At 37.0% G+C, this 21205-nt stretch overlaps 1 protein-coding gene across 1 annotated transcript; it reads left to right on the plus strand.

Annotated features, from left to right (window-relative positions):
- The first annotated feature begins 1659 nt into the window (after positions 1-1659).
- Positions 1660-21087, plus strand: LOC6563726 (protein single-minded). Its single transcript, XM_043215158.1, has 10 exons — positions 1660-1756; positions 2157-2351; positions 4237-4406; positions 4640-4741; positions 4806-4973; positions 5047-5246; positions 6882-6988; positions 7069-8212; positions 18124-18238; positions 20926-21087. Exons 1-10 carry the CDS (start codon positions 1705-1707, stop codon positions 21085-21087), a joined length of 2415 nt encoding a protein of 804 aa, XP_043071093.1. The 5' UTR covers positions 1660-1704.
- Positions 21088-21205: the final 118 nt, after the last annotated feature.

Genomic DNA, 21205 nt, shown 5'->3' on the forward strand with positions numbered 1-21205 from the left:
TTTTGCCTGAATTGGAGAATTCTTGATTATTAAATAATGCACTCTAAGCTTAGGAATTAATTTGTATAGTCTTCAGTTTTTTTTTCTGAATTATTACTGAATGTAACAATTTTTATCAGACTGATGCCAATTTAGAGTATCAAATTTTTGGTGTAGACAAGACTTTGTAACATTCTAATCAATTATTCTGTTATTGAACATATTTAATAGTGTGACTTGCTTTTTTGTTTCCCAATTCTAAGTCTTATGGGAATTTGTTTTATTTCCGCCGGTTTTCATTAGGAATATGAAATAAAGATGTTGCAATCAAATTATGTGATGCCAATTTATGTGATGCTGATATGTATGTATATATAATATATATATATATATATAATATGCATATATATCTGTATATTTCCTGTGCCATTTTGACCCACTTAGAGTGCATAAACTATCATTAGCTAACTAACAATAGTTTTCACTGCTTTCTCTGTCGCACGATTGACTCTGAATACACCCCGTACAACTGCTACAACGACGACAACAACAACAACAATGGCAACAATAGTAGTTGTAGAAGGAACAAGGAACGACCTCGGCGGCACTTCAGACGCGCATGTTGCCACATTTGAGTTGCGGATTAGTGGCGCAGCTCTTTAGGATTATGATCATTTAGCAAATCTGTTGCTCCTGTACATATATACCTCGTCTGCGTGGCGGATGCCTGCAATTTGGTCCAGGCTGAGCTTGGTTCTTAGCAGCTGAACGACTTTTGACAAATGTCCCATTTTTGGGCACTGCCATTTGCGGCAGTTATTACAGATGCTTTTACAAATCAACCAAAGTTGTTTATCATGCTCGATTTACAGAGAGATGGGCAGGCATATATGTATATATATATATATATCTATATATATTTATAGATATATGCGACATTTCATTCATGTCTAGTCAGTGTTAGAGTTTGCCGCACCTACTAAAAACTGTTGGCTACGTGACCTATGTCAATAAACTTGTAATTACGTGCGAATTCTTGCATTGCTTAAACTATACACACATGTATTTCTTGTGTGTGTGTGTGTGGGTTAGATGGCCAAAGAATCAGCAGGAGCCATGCCATGAATTTTTGGCCAAAAACTGTGCCAAAATCACGTGCGAAACTATTTTATCAATGAAGCAAAGGCGACGCTGTCAAATTCGTCCTTAAAACTGGCCCTGACCGTAACAAACTGTATACATATATATCGATGTACATACACATATATACACATATATAAGAGCTGTGTGCGATTGGCAAAAAAAAAGAAAAAAAGAAAGGTTTAGTATATAAGTCAAAAGTGCTGCGGTTAATCTTGTCAACCTGTTGCACACACAAATACACGCACACACACACGCACATGGACACGCATACAGCTGCAACGCTTGCGCTTCCGGTTGCCATTGAGGATCAGGGCAAATTAGTAACATTGCAAAAAGTCAATTGGTCTGGCAGTCAGTCAGGTAGTCTGGTAAATGAGCTAACTTGGCCAATGGCTGTTGTTGCTGCTATTGTTGGTGCTGTTGCAGGTAGCACGGCAAAGTGTTAAAACTGTCTGCACAGGACGAACTCTGCTCAGTTGCAGACAGGTGATCGTCGGGATATGAGCTAGTGTTAGGCTGCTAAAAAGCAGAACTCTAAAAAACAAGTCAAACATTCCAACATATTCTGAGTGTCAGCAGAAAATGACGAACCAACGCAGAGTGCGCAAGGATTGCTATGAGAGCAGACTGCATGGTTTGTTAAAATAAAAAATAAATCATTTATAATTAAATTAAAAAACTAAAGAAAAATAATGATAAACTAATTGTAAGAATGATGAATTTATAATTATTATTTATTTTCAAAGTCATTATTACTTGTGGTGCTTATCACTTTAAAACATTAAGATTTACACAAAATGAATCTTTATTAATTTAAAGATTAAATAAATAAATAACAATTCTATTTAAATTGTGTGGTTCGTTACAAAAACAATAAAAGAAAATAGTGATAAACAAAAGTTTAATTAGTTTTTATTTTCAAAGTCATTCTTACTAACTCATATTGTCAATTTATCTTACAATCTGGTCATTCTGGCTATATTTTTATTTTTGTTTTTTATTAATATAGATTGCTTTTCATTGCCTCATTGCAGATATAGCTAAAACGTGTGCCATGAAGGAGAAAAGCAAAAATGCAGCACGCACGCGTCGTGAAAAGGAAAACACGGAATTCTGTGAATTGGCCAAATTATTGCCATTGCCAGCGGCGATTACATCACAGCTGGACAAAGCATCCGTCATCCGTTTGACCACATCCTATTTGAAAATGCGCCAAGTTTTCCCCGATGGTAAGTCGCACCTCTATATATTTATTTTTATGGAGTATGCTTGTAACAAAAAAAAAAAAAAAACAAACAACAAAAAAACGAGCAAAAAAGGAGAATTAGTTCAATTAATTGCCGCTCAATTTGTTGCTTTGGCTTCTCATCTTTTGGGATGTGGCGTGTGAATCAAGCTGGCGAAGCGTTGCTTTTGTCAAATGATGTGGAATCGTTGACAGCCACGCGGCACCGGCACGCTCATTACGTGGCACATATCCAGCACGCAGGACACAGCAGGATATTGCCACTGCGCCGTGCGCCTTTGTTATTTAACAAAAACAACAACAGCAACAGCAACACGGACAAGTTTTCAAGTTTAAAAGACGATGTTTGCTTAAAGCATATGCTAAAGGAAAAACCACTCAACAATGGGGCAGACAATAAACAACAAGCTGCCTAGAAAAGTGATGAGAGGGAGGGGGGGGGGGGGGTGTTTTGGAGGAACACTCCGGGAAAATACAATGGCGGCCTGTTGTTTCCACTCAAAAAGCAACGAGAGCGACAGAGAGAAAGAACAAGAGAGAGAGTAAGCGACGAGAATTTGAGACTGGAAGTGAATGCTCAGTGGGTGACACTGGGTGGCGCTGACTTCGATGTGGTGTGTGTGTATGTGGGTGGGTGCGTGTGTGTGTGTGTGGGTGGGTGTGATTTTATGCTGACGACGAGGGTTGCACAACAGCAGCAGCAGCAGCTACAGCCAAAGAGTGGGCTGGGGTAAAGTGGGCTGGTTGCCGTTGTTGTTTTGTTCCATTGTGCGCAGCGTTTTGTGCTTTTCTTTTCTGGGCTTTATTGAAATAATTATTTTAATAATAGGCAACAAACAACGCGCAAGGAAGGAACAAGCCAACAACAACAACAACAATAACAGCAACAACAACAGTCAAGACATGAGCACATGAGAATGCAATGAATATCGCCGGGAGTCGATACTTGCCGTGAAGGGGGCGGTGGAGGACGTGAGTATACTCAATGGTTGGCTGGCTGGTTGGTTGGTCGGTCGGGCTGTGAATGGGCCACCTACGGCGCTGATGACTTTAATTGGGAATAATATTTAGACGTCAGCTGTGTGGGCAAGAAGGGGGAGGGGCGGTCTGGGCGTGTGCCACAACTTATTTTGCTTGACAGCCAAGCTAAAGAGGCCATGGGAAAGTTACCAGAGCAAAAAACTAGTGCACTCCAAGAATGACTGTCTGAAGTTAAGAATAACTTGAAATGCATTGAAACATATCTGAAATGGAAGACTTTAAAATATGTTGGAAAGTTGGGGAATTATTTATAGAAGGAAATGCGTTGAGGTTTCCATATTTTAACATGGAATTATAGGGCTATATTATTTTATATTTACTTTATGTGTTATACATAATTTTTACAATTTAAAAAGTAAAATTAATTTTTATTTAATTGGATAAGTTTTGAATCTTTAATTTAATTGTGCTTGCAAACATAATTGTATATTTAATTTAAATATTTATTTTTTTATATATTTTAATAAATTTTTTTAATGCAAAAAAATACTTTTTTTAGTTACTTAGTTTTATAATGTGTTGGAAATTTAATGCATTCCATATTTATTTATTTTATATTTTTAAATATACATTTATTTTACGTAACATATTATAAATATATATTTTATTTATTTTTTGATATATCTGATTTTAAACGTAAAACAAAATTAATTAAAAAAAGCATTTCCTTTTTATGTTTTTGAAAATGTGCTTGTGCTTTTATTTATTTTAATCATTATGCGCAATATAAGTTTTAAAACTATAAAATATATATATATTTTTAGATTTTTGAATTGAAATCTTTAACGTTTGTTAATTTGTAAAATATTTTCTTGATATCCTTGCAGGACTGGGTGAAGCTTGGGGCTCTTCGCCGGTGATGCAGCGTGGCGCAACCATCAAAGAGTTGGGTTCACATTTGCTACAGACGCTGGACGGCTTCATCTTCGTGGTGGCACCTGATGGCAAAATCATGTACATCTCTGAGACAGCCTCGGTGCACTTGGGACTCAGTCAGGTGGGTGTTTGCACGTTGATTTATGCGCATAAATTTAGAATGGATGCCCTTTCTCTGCTTGGTGCCACTTGCATTTGCATGTCAAGGGGCACGCAGCGAGGAGCAAGGAGATCGCATTTGCCATCAAAAGGCGCACGAATCGAAATTTGCATTCGTTCGCTAATTGGCACTTTGGGGCAGGAGCCGGAATTAATTTATGAAATGTCATTTTTGTCTTTTTTTGGTTGGCACAGGTCGAGCTAACAGGCAACTCTATATTCGAGTACATACACAGCTACGATCAGGACGAGATGAATGCCATATTGTCCTTGCACCCGCACATGCATCAGCATCCAGTAAGTATCTCTCTGCTTTATCTGATTTTACCCCTTACTAATGTTGAGGGATATCTTTCTGCAGCTCGCCCAGACGCACACACCGATTGGTAGCCCGAATGGTGTCCAGCATCCGGCGGCTTATGGCCACGATCGTGGCTCCCACACGATCGAGATCGAGAAGACGTTCTTCCTGCGCATGAAATGTGTCTTGGCCAAGCGCAATGCGGGCCTCACAACATCCGGCTTCAAGGTGAGCTTTTCCATAGAAACTTCCTCATGGCAGACATCATTAAATGTTTGGTTTTGGTTTTGGTCTGATGCAGGTGATACACTGTTCCGGCTACTTGAAGGCACGCATTTATCCGGACTGCGGCGACGGACAGGGCAGTCTTGTACAGAATCTCGGCCTGGTTGCCGTCGGTCACTCGCTGCCTTCATCCTCCATCACGGAAATCAAACTGCATCAGAATATGTTTATGTTTCGTGCCAAACTCGATATGAAGCTCATCTTCTTCGATGCACGGTAAGTTATTGACTGCCATATCGGAATAATAGGACTAAAAAGTCTGATTTTTGAAAAACATAATTTATAGATTCGGAGTTTTTGAAGTGATTAGTTAAATGCGTTTAGCTCCATTTTATTAAAACAGGTTATTGACAGGAATGATACATGGCAGAAAATCAAAGATGTACAATAAATGTACAATCTCTGACAAACATGATATCTAAGAAAATTTAATTAACTGTTGAATTAGAAGATATAATTTATAAAAATTATATTAAAATATGTAACAGTTTGCGAACAAATTGTAAGAGGCAGAAAAAGTGTTTAAATTTGATCACAAGTGAACCAAAAAGTTAGCACTTGTTAAGGGGAAGAGAACTTTCTCTCCCACTTCTCCGACTAACAGCCTGTTCTTGCTGGTATTTGGCCATAAAAAAAGGATCAGTTTCCTTTGCAAGCAACACTAGGCAAATATTTAAACGGGCAAAAAGAATATGTTCAAAAAGCAAGCTAAAAAAATAACACGCAACATCCCCCAAAGATAAAAAAAAATTGTATATAACAAAAGGAAAGGAAAGGAATTTCAAGCAAAAACGAGGGGCTCTGTGACAAAAAGGAAAACAAATCATTTCCCTCTTGAGCTTGATTTTGCTTTTGTCTGTGTGTCCTGCTCCAAATAGTGGGCGGGGTGCAAGTGTGGAGGGGTGTGCTGGATGTTGGTGGCTTGACGTTGCCTTTAAGTGCCTCCCTATGAGGCAGCTATGACACAGCTACAGCTACAGTCGACCACTTTGTCTGACATTATTGTCACTCAATTACCCTCATGATGTTGCCCGGATGCCGCGGCCAGCAGCAGTCCGTCTCTTTCTCGCCACCTTAAACATGCTATGGTGTAGAGCAACCCCAAAGTGTAAAACAGCCCTTTTTTGTTGTTGTTGTTGGTGCTGTTGTTTTTGCGTTTACTCGCTGGTGTTTTGTTTTTGCTGCATAATTGAATTGAAGTTGACAAAAGTAAAAACCGACCAAACACAACAGCAGCAAAGCCCCTTCATTTGTTTAAATAAAAAAAAAAATAATCAAAACTGCGAGAGATAGATGAAAATAATAAAATATAGAACGAGCGCAACTTGAGCTCTGTGTACATAAACCCAACTTGTTATACTTGCTATATCCATTTAAAATGTTTTTAGCAGAAAAACAAATTGGTTTGCTGTATTTCCGCGAAGTGGCTATAATCGACTTGAACTCAAATTTGAAATGTTAGTGGAATTGTGAATTATATTCAAATTATATTTATTTTGAAATATCTATAACTCAAAGGGCTTAACTAAAATCGATATATATCGTTTTCTTGAGACAATATAATATGTTTTTTTTTTTATTAAGTTTTTATGATATCACTTATTTGGTCAGCTGTGGGAAAAACATTTAAAATTAATATTATAGAAAGAAATGGATAAGCTGTAGTTGTGCCTAAGCGGATCTAGTCGACATCAACATGAAAATTATATTATTATATGAAATCGATAAATATCGATATGTATTTTTTGATTAGCTCACCTAGGATAAACTAGGCACATCTATCTACAGGGTATCTGGCTAATGGCCCACCCCCGACTTATATTTATTTAATTTTCATTTATTTGCTTGCAGCGTATCGCAGCTAACCGGCTACGAGCCGCAGGACCTCATCGAAAAGACGCTTTATCAGTACATCCATGCGGCAGACATAATGCCCATGCGCTGCTCCCATCAAATCCGTAAGGAAAACAATAACAATCAACATCTTATGGACTAATCCCAGCTAACTATTTTTCTGTCTCTTTCGTGCCAATTGCAGTGCTGTACAAAGGACAAGTAACCTCCAAATATTATCGCTTCCTGACCAAGGGTGGCGGCTGGGTGTGGGTGCAATCGTATGCCACGCTGGTGCACAATTCGCGCTCCTCCCGCGAGGTGTTCATCGTCAGCGTCAACTATGTGCTCAGCGAGAGAGAAGTGAAAGACTTGGTGCTCAACGAGATCCAAACTGGCATCATCAAACGTGAGCCGATCTCACCGGCGGCTCAAGCGGCAGCGGTTGCCGCTGCAGCAGCGGCAGCAACTGCAACAGCATCAGCTGCTGCCGCCGCCGCTGCAGCAGCAGCAGCGGCAGCCTCTGTTACCGTTAGTGCCACATGTGTTGCCTCGCAGCAGCCAGCGTCGAGTACACCCGTGCTGAGCGTCAGTCCCAAGCTGGATCCATACTTTGAGCCGGAGTTGCCGCTGTCCGTGCAGCCAGCGCCGCCCAATGCAGTCACGCCCGTACCAACGAACAACAACAACAACAACAGCAGCAACAACAACAACGGGAGCAGTGGGAACAGTGGCGTGTGGCATCTTCATCAACAGCAGTTGCAGCATGGCGGCAGTATGGATCACGATAGCCTAAGCTATACGCAACTGTATCCTCCGCTCAACGATCTGGTCGTCAGCTCCAGTTCGAGTGCGGGCGGAGGCACTGCATCGAGTGCTGGTGGCGGATCGAGTGCATCCGCTTCCTCATCGGGTGTTTACTCAACGGAAATGCAATATCCCGATACGACAACGGGCACACTGTACTATAATAACAACAACAGCAGCAACAATAACAATCACTATTACTATGATTATGATGCAACGGTGGATGTTGCCACATCGATGATGCGTCCGTTTAGCGCCAACTCCAATAGCTGTTCGAGCAGCTCGGAGAGCGATCGTCAGCTGTCGACGGGCAATGCGTCCATTGTGAATGGCACATCGCCATCGCAGACCACATACAGCGATCTGAGTCACAATTTCGAGTTGAGTTACTTTTCCGATAACAGTTCACAGCAGCAGCAGCAACAACAACAGCAGCAGCAACATCTGATGGAACAGCAACATTTGCAGCAACATCGACTGCAAACACAGGTGCAACATCAGCAGCAGCAATACCAGCAACATCAGCAACAACAATATGTGTTGCATCCACAGCAGCAGCAGCAACAACAACAACAACAGCAACAACAGCAGCGAGTTGTCAGCGATTTTGCGGAGAGTTTTAAAAGTGTAAATGCGGCTGCTGCCGCAGCAGCTGTTGCTGCCACGCCCCATTATACGAGCGTCATTGTTGAGCCGCAGCACTATATAACCAACGATTTTGTGCATTAGCTGTTGTTTACAAAACAAACAAAAAACTTGTTGCAATCTGTTATTGAGCCATCGACTTATTGATTTATCGCCTATCGGTTATCGCCAACACAGCTCATCAGCTTATCGATTTATTGTAATAATGTGGCTGAGCCACGATGCAAAACTATTCTTTTGCGTTCTCACAATTCTCTTATTTATTATCTATCTATCTATTATTATTATTATTATGCGGCGTTTAAAAGAAATAATCATTGTTAACAAAATGCAAATGCAAATAAAAATACAAATTATATATATATTAAAATTGTAATTCTAAGTTTTAGTTGTACGCTGTTCATACAAATTAATTTATATATTAATTACACAAATACACACACACACACAGACAAACACACATACACTTACATTTGTAGACTCCCCTCATAAAATCGCATATTTACAGCGACTATAAATATAGAAAATATATATGTATGTAAATATGCGATAATAATGTGTAAATAAGAATGGGGTTCCCCACTCCATTTACATGCATACATAAATACATACATAGATATCTGATTTAAATGATGATCTTCAAAAGTCACATATGAAAAAATTGTACATTTAAAATTAATTGTAAACGTAAATTTTTCTAATTTGAATAAACAAATTATTATGTGGGTGAACAATAAAATCATATAAAAAAGAAAAATCAAATCAAAGTTTTACTACCAGCTGCTATACCAAGAAATAGATTTATTTAAGCAATAAAAAGTCAAAATAAAATTCCAAATTTGATTGCTAAAGAATACGTTATTTGTATATATTTAAGGCCAAAGATTTGACGAAGCTTTTTCCGAGCTTTCGAGTATTTTGCGCTACGCTGCCAATTTAAGTATTTTTAACGACAGACGCTTCTTACTTGAACGGTCTGGCAACATTACAAACATGACAAACAGATGGCGCCACAACCGTTTTGTGCTGGCAGTGCTGTGAATATTGGTCTGAAATTTAAAACGTATTTTTTCCACAGAAAACACAATTTTGGCATAAAAATTTGTTAACTTGAAATGCATATTGCATTTAATAGTTATTGTTAAAGCAGTTATGCTTAGTTACAATTTAAATTATATGCAAGTGCTCAGTTAACAAATCAAGTTGTTTAGTTAAGTTTTGTTAATTTTAAATTTTTTGCTTTTTTGGGCAATTGCAAAGCAAACAATTTGCGAACATTTACAAAAAGCCAACTCGTTGTTTACGATGTGTGCGTGTGTGTGTGGGTGAGTGCCATTGATTTATGGCATGTCATTTTGTTTGTGGGCTTTTAGGCGAGAGAGATTCTTGTGCCGTCTGCAGATAAAGATAAAGATAGAGATAAAGGCCGCCTGACCTCTTTTGGGCCAGGCCATAACAGTCTAAGCCAGGCTAATTGTCGTTTTTCAATTGCCAGCTCGAGTTTATTTCTTGAAGCATGCGCAAAATTGCACAGAAGACCGCAAATTATTTAATTGCAAAGAACTTCAATGCAGCTTTCACTGTATATGCATCTATACCTATATTTATATATATATACATAGATATAAATATATATATATCTTTTTATTATATATCTGTATAATGCAATAATTTAAGTGCAAGCAAACCACAACTTTTTGGCTGCCACGCCGAACTTCATATCCAAATCCAACTTGCAACTTGCAACTTGGCCCAAAGAGAGTCAAGCACAAAAGAAATCATATTAAAAATGAACAAAAACCTCTCAAAAAAATAAAGTTGGATTGCTCTAAGAGAGTGCTCGACTAGGAGATACTCTATTCTAAAACTAGTTTATTCAATCTCAAAATACTTTTTTGTATAATAAGATTTGTGTTTCCTAATGAAGTTAATCAGTTAATCAATATAAAGTCATATTAAATGTCAGGCTTTATATTAACAATTATGTCTTTTATCGCTTTCCGTTTTATTATCGATAAAATTAAATAAAGTTATTCTTTTTATGGTATATGATAACTTATTTTCCAAATTGATCCCTAGTTCTTATAACATCCAAGATCGGCTTAAATAAATTCACTTTTGATACGAATCATTTACTTTATTTCATATTATAAAAAGGAAAAATACATAAATTAAAGCTGTCCTCGACAATCCGAAATTTACTCGCAGAGCAGAGTCTATTTGGCCACATGCAAATTTAATAGTTCCTTTACAAAACGGACCAATTGTTCATATGGAAAAAGCCTTATAAAGTTGTTATTATCAATATTAAGAAATAAAATATCCCTGTTTAAGAAAATTGTCATACCAAGTGTAACTCAACTTATTATTCAGAAAGTATATTATTAGTATTATATGGATTACAAAATTTATGCAATTTAATTTTAAAAACTTAAAAATTTCTTGTGTTTCAAACCGAGTCACGTCTGCAAAAATGGTATTCGTATTTCCTGAATTTATATATAAATTTTTACAGCTTATAAATATTTTCTCTTATTTAAAAATATATTTCTCAAAAATATAACAAGATCCTGTCCAGTTTTAAGAAATTTGTATTCATATATTTACAATTTTTTTTGAAAAATAAGAAAAACTTTTTAGTTTTTAGAGCGATGTTTATAAAAAGAAACTAATTTAAATAGTTCTGCGCTGGTCAAGAAACTCATCTAAGCTCTATATGAAGGAGAAATATATCTATTCAATGATTGATTCAAAGTGTTACATATTGCATGAACTAATTAAAACACCCGTTTGGAAAGTGCTTTACAAAACCCACAAAGTGAGAAATGGAAAAAGGGAATAAAGCAGATGTGGGAGTTGTTTTCAGCTTCTGCTCCTCCTTCGACTGGCTCAATTTGGTCCTTCAGCTCCTCTGTGGTTTTTCGTTCGTTGGCCTGCTGGCAGCGCTGGACAGCAGCAGAGAAAATAAAAAGAAGTTGGAAGTTGCAGCAGATGAAAGACCGGCAGATGAAACCGAAATGCACTTTAATAACGAAAGTTGCGCCATTTCTGAAGAACATTTGGATGAACATTTCTGAAGCGCAAACCTAATTTCAAGCTTAAGCGCAAGTGCAACGTATTTTAATTTCAAACTCACTCGACGTGCCAGCTCTTCTACGGGTCTGCTCCATTGTGGCCATTTGCCGGACCGAGGAGGCAAGCGACACATTTTAAGCACATGTATAAATGCAGCAGCTGCCCCAAAAAGTGCGCTACTAAAATTAAATACGACTTTTTTCAGTTCTATCAGATCTGGCATTCAAAGCAATTTCTAATTTTGCCCCATTTTTAAATCTCCACAGCTCAAAAAAAAATAGCATTTTAAAATTCTAATTTTGTGTGTTTGATGAGTAAAATTATTTTATATTTTGCTAAAAACTGTTTGGTTGTTATTCAATTCAAAATCTTAATAGAATACAATGAAATTTTAAAGTGCTCAACAGTTCTAATTTTCAGTAAGCTTTGACGAAAATAATCGCATAACAATGTAATTAAAATCATAATTTAATACTTAAAAAACGTTGGTCCATTTTCATTTTAAAATAACTTTTTAACTAACTTTTGTATTAAAAAGAAAACAAAACTTAAAGTTCAACAAATTATATTTATTCACAAATTGTATTCATTATTTGGTGACCTTTCTTTATAATTAAAAAAAATGTTTCTTTAAATTAAATATTTAAAATGAGAAAATAAATAAATAAGATAAACTCTATAATAAATATGATGATTCTTTTGTTTCTACAAAATAAATGATCTATATCGGCGAATATATAATAAATTTTCTATATGGTATTCAAAGCTTTATTGGAGTGGAATGACTGTGTCAAGAACCAATGGCATCTCTAAGCACAGCTGGAGGGGGAATAAAGCTTCTCAAGCTTCATTGTGGTTCGGCACGGAAATGGCCAACGATTTAAATTGTTAATGCGTGCAACTTGCACGTGTGCAGGTGGTCAACTGGTTAGCTGGTCAGTTGGTGAGCTGGTCAGCTGGCTTAAATGGTTAGGTGTGGAGGTGCCCAGGAGCAATCAGAAGGTTCGTTGCCCAGTTTGAACATTTACTGTTATGGGGTGGCACATATTTGGCCAGCTTTTGTGGCTGCCAAATGGAAAATTTCAAGCCTATTACATAAATGTTTAAGTGGGCAAATAGTTGGCAACAAAACATAGTCACATGTGTGTATTGCTCTGTGTATTTAAGTGTGTGTGTGTGAATGTGTGTGTGTGTGCGTGTGTGTGTGTGCGTGTGTGTGTGCGTGTGTGTATGAGTTTCCGAGAAGCTGTCCAATTCCCCAGTTCATTGCACGCAGCTGTACACACATTTGACTCAAGGGAGAGCAGAGAAAACGAGAACGGTTTATACGGATGAAGTGCCTTGGCCAGGAATGGATTCATTGTGTATGTAACAGAAGAAGAAGAAGCATGCATGTGGCTGTTGGTCATGGTCTAAACCTAAATGGGGCCAGTTCAAAACTGCAATTGACGAATGGAATGGAAAAACTAGAAGCAGAGAAAAAAGTGCTAAAAGACATGAGCAAGAAAACTTGCTGGGAAGACAACTCTGATAATTTGTTCTGAGCGGCTTTTGTTTTGTGCGCCTTCTTCTTAGTTTACTTCGACGGACAGACGGACTGATGGACGGACGGAATTGACAAAGGATGACGACGAACGTTTCCTTGCCCTGACAACGGAGCCTGATTGAGTGTGTGTGTGGGTGTGGGTGTGTGCGTACATGTGTGTGGGTGCCAAAAGGCGCTTAGCATCCTTTTCTTGAGCTTTCACTTTTCAATTGACCTTTTCTGACATTTTGCGCATTGCCCGAAATTTATCACTTAATAAATTTTCCTTACCCATTTCTCGATACGGTTCGTGTTCTATTTCTATATTGTAATTGGAATGGCCAAAGTACTACTGCAAGAATAGATAGACAATGTGATTTGCGGTTGGGCCAAATTAAAGCTGACAAAAACCCAGTTCGAATGCTCTACTCGAGATTGATCGATTGCGAGATACCCTGCATCCAACTTGCTGATATTAGTTTATTCAAAATGAAAGCCAAATCTGTGTTTCTTATTAGATCTGAAGGAAATGTTTAAAGTTTACCAATAATAAATCTGAGAATTCTTATTCTTCACAATTTAATCTTTCGCTTCTTTTAGCTATCGATTTGTATCGATAATTTCTAAACGGTCAGTTATCAGTTATCGATAAAATTAAGTAAACTTGATCTGCATATGACAATATATATATTTTCTAAAATTATCTCGACTCAGCTGTTCACACTGATCCACGAGATATACACCCTTTTTAGTTCGAAGATGCTTCCTTTTGCCTGTTACACACTTTTGGCGCAACTTCAATATACCCTTTTCTCCCATTTTCAATGCGTACAGGATATTAAAAAGGGTGCACAAGTGATTTTCTATTGTGTTTCAAATTTACTACAATACAAATATAGCAGTCTTAATTTATAAATATATATAAAAAGAAGAAGACACTAGAGAAATTTTAGTGAATTGAAATTCAAATCGCCCTGCAGACAATAAAACAAAGTCAAGCAAGGATTATATAAAAGAACCAGCTTAAAGCTTTGGTACTTTGTTAAACCTTAAGATATCAAATATTTTTTTTATAACATTTTCTCGTTATAACCGCATGCAACTCAATCAAGTCTTGAAGTTCAGAGATACAAATTTTATATATCGAATATTATTGCAGTTCAGTTCATATTCCAAACTTTTGGCTGTAAAATCGAATTGATTTTGATTTTTATATATATGAAACCGACGAGTCGAGGCTGTAACGCAGGCAGATTTATGATGCATTAAGAAAAGATTGGAGAATTTTTATTGAATCTCATTGATCTGCATAAGAAGTGAAGAGTTCCTTTTGTTGTTGTTATTGTCGCTGCTCGCTTCGGCTTTCAGCTAAATTGTAGCAGTAAATGTCATAAAAAGGATGCCAAAGCTCATATTAACATTCTTTTTTTTTACGCACTTCGCTCACTTTGCTTTTGAAAGTGTCTTAAAAGCCAAGCTGCCAAGCAGCCAAGCTGCCAAGCTGCCATGGCAAATCCTTTCGTGCAGACGTAAACGTTTTGCAAAATTTATGTAAAAGATTTACGCATAAAATTGCGCGTCATTGAAGTTCAAATGCGGCGATTCAGATTTGTGAGATGCGATGCGATGTGGGGTGAGAGGTGAGGAGGGGGAGGGGTCTACACAGAGCGTCGACATCATCAATACACTTCAGCCATTAAGTGTGGCAAGGCTATGAGAGTGACGGGGCCCGCCAAGACTCTTCATGCAAAGGAGGCTCGAACTAAACGTTGCGCATACGCCATGTGTGGCAAGTAAAAAACTTAAGCGCGGCTATTACTGCAAATTGAATAATATTCGGGGCGTGTTTGCGTGTGTGTATATGAGAAGGGAGGGAGGGGTTCCTGTACTTATACACAGTGCAAAAAAAAATTGCGTATTTATTTGAACACATTTTTAATGAGCTCGATTCATACATTCGACTGTAAATCAGTTGAAAAGTCTAATTTATAAATTTTATGTACGCATCTTTCACGAATGATTTTCCCCAATCATTTCAATAAATGTTGAACAGTTTATATTTTATATGATTTATTTATGTTTAAATACCTCCATTTATCTATATCTTCAATTTATAATTAATCATTTTAATTTAATTTTTTTTTTAACAATTTCTCAATTTTACGGACTGTTTTTAGTCTAAAATAATATATATAAAAAATCGTAATTTAACATGTGAATTGTTACAATATTGTTGCACAAGTCTTCAGTTAAGCTCCAAATACACTGCATAAAAAATTTGAATACTTCCATGCTTTCTTTTTTTGAGCTCGAAAATAAAGAGCCAAAATTCAATTACATATCTAATTGTAGATCTAAAATTGTACTTATATATTTCATTCAACTTAATACCTGATTTGTCTCTCTGTATGCATATTTACTTGCTTGCTTGTATGTTTGTGATATTTTATGCTTTTGTTTGTTTGACTTTGAAGTAAATCGCAAATACGCCAAACGCTGCCAACACTCTTTCTCCTTTCTGTCGTTTTGGCTTTCTATTTTTTTTTTCTTTCTTTCGATTTTCCTCTGCTTACTTTTAGCGTTTTATCAGCACACGCACAGACCTTGTCTTTTGGTTTAGGGGTGCTCCTTTCTTTTTTTTCTTTTTTTTTTCCAGCTGTAGATGCCAAGTCGCCTAAATCTCGGCGATATATTTTACATCATTATAGCTGCCAGTGGCGTTTTCACTCGTTGTGGTTCTTATTGTTGTTGCTGCTGTTTTGTGCTTTATGTTGCGATGCTTTCTCGCGATTTTATGACTTTGGCAGAGCTACGTTCAACACCACAACCGCCCCCGACTCGCAACCCTCAACCCCAACTCAAAACGCATCCCTATCAGGCAAAGCTATTGAAACAGATTTCGCTGACGCTTATTTTGCCCCACTCTGCGAATTATTTTTCGATATGTTATTTGCCTCATATACACACATGTGTGTATGATTGTGTGGGTGTGTGTTGTGTGTGTGTTGTGTGGGTGTTGTGTGTGTATGTGTGTGGTATTGGTTTACCTTGATTTCCCCCAGCCTAGCGACACTTTTGGCATCATTATCTGCTAGGCATCGAATGCTCAAGCACTTTGAGTTATGCGCTACGCAGACGCTCAAAAAGCATAAAAAGCAAATAAATGACAGAAAAAAACAACAAAATACATAAACACACTCATACACACACACACACACACACACACATAAGGATACCACAAAGATACACGTGCCGCGGCAACAGATAAATATGTATCTATGCATGTAGCATCTACACTCAGCTCTCGCAGCCATAAACTTCACACTATGCAACAAAAATGTTAAGCATTTTGTCCATTGAAAACAACATTAAAATAACACAAAAGTTGTTAGACAAGTCATCTGAGCAAGGGATGATGAGTGAGGGAATAAATGTATTTTTACAAATGTATAGAAACGGAAATGATAAATAAATCGACAAGGCCAAAAAGTATTGTATTTCACATGCCGAGCGATACCAAATAATATTAGTGGGTTGTCTAAAATGAGCATTTTCTACATTCTGCATAGAAATTGTATCGTTTTGTTCTTTAATATTTTTTTATGCAAAAATAGGAAAAAGCTTCATGAAAAATGCGACACAAAATGCACAATAAATATGGGGAAAAATTGCATATCCGTTTTGTTCATCCCGATTAAAAAACTTAAATGGTTTTCAACACAAAATGCTTTTGATGACTTTAAACGGTGTTCAGGACTTGGAAATATCCTGCTGAAATTTTAAATTTATTAACTTTAGAGTCTTAAATGAAATTCATGTGCTACAAATCTAATATTTAATGTTATTTATTATCTGCTAAAACGAGTTCTATGTTTATGTTATAGATTTTAATTCACTGCTATTATTCATTCACACCTTTACAAATCAATTTTTTAAAGCCTTTAATAAAGCCTTTTAAATATAATTGCTACATAAAAAAATATATATTTTTTTTTAAGTTTTAATAATGCTTTTGATGACATCAAATGCTGTTCAGCAGCCAGAACAAATTTCTGTATCCGCTAGATTTTGGTATCTTATAGAAATGAGTACAGAATAGGCAACCTCTCAATCTATTTTAAAGTGTTAACATCTAAACCTAAAACCAAAATGTATTTTCATTTTGAATTATTAAATAATATAGCAATTACCTTATTTTTAAATATGCACTATTTTAATATACAGAATCATTCAACTTGGAAAGGGCAAGGTAAGCCTTGTTCCACAATGATCAAATGTCCTTTTTTTGCAATATTAAAATGTGTAGACTGCCTAAGCGTTTAAAGATGAGTTGGATGAGTTGCTAAAAGTTTTGTTCTATTTCGTTGCAACAAATCATCTCAAAGCCTTTTTCTGCTTAACTCTTACAAGCAAAATGATGACGTTTGATGTTAGTGTTCGTATTTTCCACCACCTTCTTTTTTGTGTGTGCCACAACAATCTTTCATCACAATCTTAATTTGGATAAGTGCAGTTCTTACAGCTGCAATGCCTGGATGGGAAAGTTCACACATATTTCCGACACTAAGCCAATGTTCGATGTTATTGGAAGATGTTCTTGCCACATAAGCTGTCCAATGGGTGTGTGTTTTTGTGTGTGTGTGTGTGTGTGCTTAACACACCATTGAACTGTTACGCAACAACAGCAACATATGTGTGTGCGTGTGTGTGTGTGTGTGTGCGTGTGTCCGGCGGTGGCGCCCCAACAGACAAATCCCATTTGATGTTCACTCAGCAGAAAGGCAACGGGCAATGAAGCATGCAAAAGGTATTTCTGTTTTCGTTGCCGATTTCTCTCACTTGCCCAACCCGCCTTCTCCTTTTTTTTTCCTCGATAGCCGAGATTTTGGCTTTGTAACTCAAAATCGACAAGCAGTCTCAACAGCAGCAACAAGGAACAAATGTGCAAACAACATGAAAAACGCTGGCGTAAGCAAAAAAAAACAAAAAAAAAAAAAAACGAAATAAAATAAAACACAAAAAAATAAAATTATATGGAACAGCTGTCTTAACCCACCGCATTTAAGATACCCTAGCAAAACGGAGTATGTTTCTTCACAGCTAAATTTAATTATTGAATAATTAACTTTAATTACAGCTATGAAAACTCTATGAAATGATCTATAAAATATTTATAATGTGTATGGTCAATGTTTGAATTTACTTTAGCTACGCGGAGCAAAAGAGCAATCTACAGCGATTGCTGGAGCAGTTGCACAAGCTACACAGTTTTGGCACCGCTGTTGTTCCTATAGCTATTGCCACAATTATACAGATTACATTGGTAATTTCTTTGCTCTTGCTACTGCTATTGCTATCGAAAATGACAGAGCAGAGTAGAGGAAAAGAGCATTCATTTCAGTTTACTGATCTCTGCTATTGCTCTCTTTAAAGTACGTAGCAATAGCAATATTAAAGCGTAAAACTATCAAGGAGCACAGCATTTTCAATCATTGTTTATGGCTGTCTTTCGCCAGAGTAAAAGAAGACAACGGCAAGAAAATGTTCAATTGCGGAAAGACACAGGACAAAAGGCTGATAGTAGGTGTGGCAACGCATCCAAAAAGTTGTCTATTTTTTTGTATTCGTATGCCATTTTTATTGAACTTTAATTCGTTGTGCAACGGTCGAAATGTGGCGCATAAATTGTGCCTCACTTTTGTGCTTAAGCTGGTACTTTGTGCAGATTGCGATCAAATGCGACGACTGCGGATGCAGCAATGTTCGCGCTTCCGCCGTTTTATTGTAAATACGCGTAAGCAGCTGTCAAGGGGCAGCCATTGGATTGGATCAGGAAGCGACGAGAAGTTGTTGCCCATTGTACAATGCTGTAGGTTGGGATTTGAACATTCTGCATTGTACATTGTACATTGTACTTTGTACATTGTCCATTGGGTCATAAAATGGCTTCCGGTTATGCTTCAAGTAAGATTAACTTGTCGTTTGCAATTTCTCTTTGATTTGTTTCAAAAAGGGGACGCAACTAGGCGACTCCTGCCTGTGGGGTGGCTTTGAATTGTTTTCCTGTTTTGGGGGTGACCACTGCCTGTTGCTTGCCTTCCATTTCCATTTCCACTTCGATTTCGTTTTCGCTTTCATCTTGGCCAAATCAACACCCGTCCCCGTTCAACTAACTGGGCTGTAACATTTTTTATGTGCCATAATTTATTTATACATTTCACTCGTTATTTTATCGGGTGATGCGACTGAACTTTATAAAGCATAAAGCTTGTATCAGTTGATTATATTCTACTTTATTACTCGATATATAAAAGCTTGTTTTTTTGTTGTTGTTGTTTATTGTTTTTTTCTTTCATTAAATGCTCTGAAATTTGGAAAATTATTAAATAAAATGAAAGAGATACTTCAAAGCTTGTTTAATTTTATATTTATTTTAATTATTAAATAAGCAAGGTAATTGAAAAATCGCTCTTAAAGCTGTTTGTTGCATGAATTAATGCAATCATAATTGTTGTATTTCTTTGTTTTTGTTGTATTTTTTCTTTTTCAAATGCAGACAATGCATGGATTCTCAACGATTCTGTTGGAGATAAGCCCACATCGCTGACCGGGTCGCTTGGGGAACACCTGAGGCTGGTGTGAGTTTTATTTGAACTAAAATTGCCGAACGAGTCACCCCAAATAAATGCTCTGCACCCGTTTTCACCCAGTTAGCTGCTGCTAATTCGACTCTTATGCGGGCCATAGAAGTGCGCTCGGCTTGCACTGGGATAAAAACTGTGCCACAAAAGCCATTGCCACTGCCACCTTTTTTCCATCATGCAATTAAGCCACGCAATCAGAATGCAAGATGGAGGCTCTCCAAACAATTGAGACCAAAGCAGCCGTGTTGACAAAATGGCGGCTGCCAGCTGCAAAGTCAACAAATGCGTTTCTACGCCGTTGCATAACATTCATCAGTGGTTGTTGTTGTGCCAATTGTTGCTATTGTTGCTGTTGTTCTTGCTGGATTACACTTTGAGGTGCTGTTGGTTTTGAGTTGGCTGCTTTGTGTACCGAATGCGGTTGAGTGCTTGGATTCCCCTGCCAACTGGCAAACAGTACTCAGTCCTCTGTCCTCATCCACAAGTAGAAGTAGCTCAACATTTTGCCTGTCAAAATAATTGACAGATTTTTTCTGGGTTAGTTTCTGTGTCACAGCCACTGGTTGCTTTTATTTACCAAAGGATTTTTCTATTCCTAGCATAGCTGGCCGCATCAGCTTAATATTTATGAATATTGTGTAAAGACTATAATATAAAATGTGCATACCATAAACCAGAAATTTATTTTTAATTAATAAAACAAAATTGTCTCGACAGAAATTTATATTTAATTATTCGAAAGCAAGTGCTTAATTAAACTATGGTTATTATCAACAGTTTAAAAAAATTATACTTGGAAGCCTCGATTCTTAAATTCAAATTATATTCTATCTTTGCCCAATGAATAAATAAATATTTATTTTAAAGTACAATAAATATATATTTGTTTTAAAGTGTTTTACTTCAAATTGTTGCATCATATTAAAGTTAGTTATAATTCGAAGAGAGCAGAATATTAGCCACCGATTAAAACAAATCGAGTTCCATCCAATTGATCCAGAGAAAGTGACACACAACATGGAACAGACTCGCACACAAATCGGCAATGGGACAGAGAACTATCGCTGCTATTTGGGTGTATTAGGCAGACTGGTAGCATAACAAGGAATATACATTTGATTTCCGTACTCAATTGAAAGCTGGAGATAAATGTGCGCAACCAGCAAACTGAGGCTGGCTCCAGACATCGAACCTTGGCTTGTTGTGGGTTAGGCTTAATTGAGCCTACGGCGCCCAGACTTGCTTACACATCATATTATAATTAACTTTGTGTAGCTGGCCTACCTCAAGTTTGACTCGAAGCTAAGTTTTTGTGCCAAAAAAAAACCCTGACAACAAAATAATGGATTTGACACATTATAATCAGGTTTGCATAGCATCGTCGACAACTCGACAGGCGGTCGTCATCGATGGTCGACTGTCGTTTGTCGCTCCCAAGCCACAGGAGGGCCATCCTCCAGAGAGGGAGAGGGAGAGGAATGAGATGCCTTCAGGCGATTACACTCGGAAAAATCGCTCTCAAATTTAGACAGTATCGTTAACAGTTGTTTCAAAAAAAGGCATCTTTCTTTTCTTTTTCTTTTTCTTTATTTTTTTTTTATTTATTTATTTTTTAATTTTGAGCGTGTTGATTTAAGATATTAATT

The sequence above is a fragment of the Drosophila grimshawi genome, unplaced genomic scaffold (assembly GCF_018153295.1).
Source record: "Drosophila grimshawi isolate 15287-2541.00 unplaced genomic scaffold, ASM1815329v1 contig_311, whole genome shotgun sequence".
Lineage (NCBI taxonomy): Eukaryota > Metazoa > Arthropoda > Insecta > Diptera > Drosophilidae > Drosophila > Drosophila grimshawi.

Bases quoted from the DNA above. Each gene is read 5' to 3' on its own strand.
- LOC6563726 (XM_043215158.1), top strand. From the start codon at position 1,705: ATGACGAACCAACGCAGAGTGCGCAAGGATTGCTATGAGAGCAGACTG. The intron at 5,247-6,881 runs GTAAGTTATTGA...ATTTGCTTGCAG, and splicing joins CTCATCTTCTTCGATGCACG to CGTATCGCAGCTAACCGGCT. The intron at 6,989-7,068 runs GTAAGGAAAACA...TGCCAATTGCAG, and splicing joins GCGCTGCTCCCATCAAATCC to TGCTGTACAAAGGACAAGTA.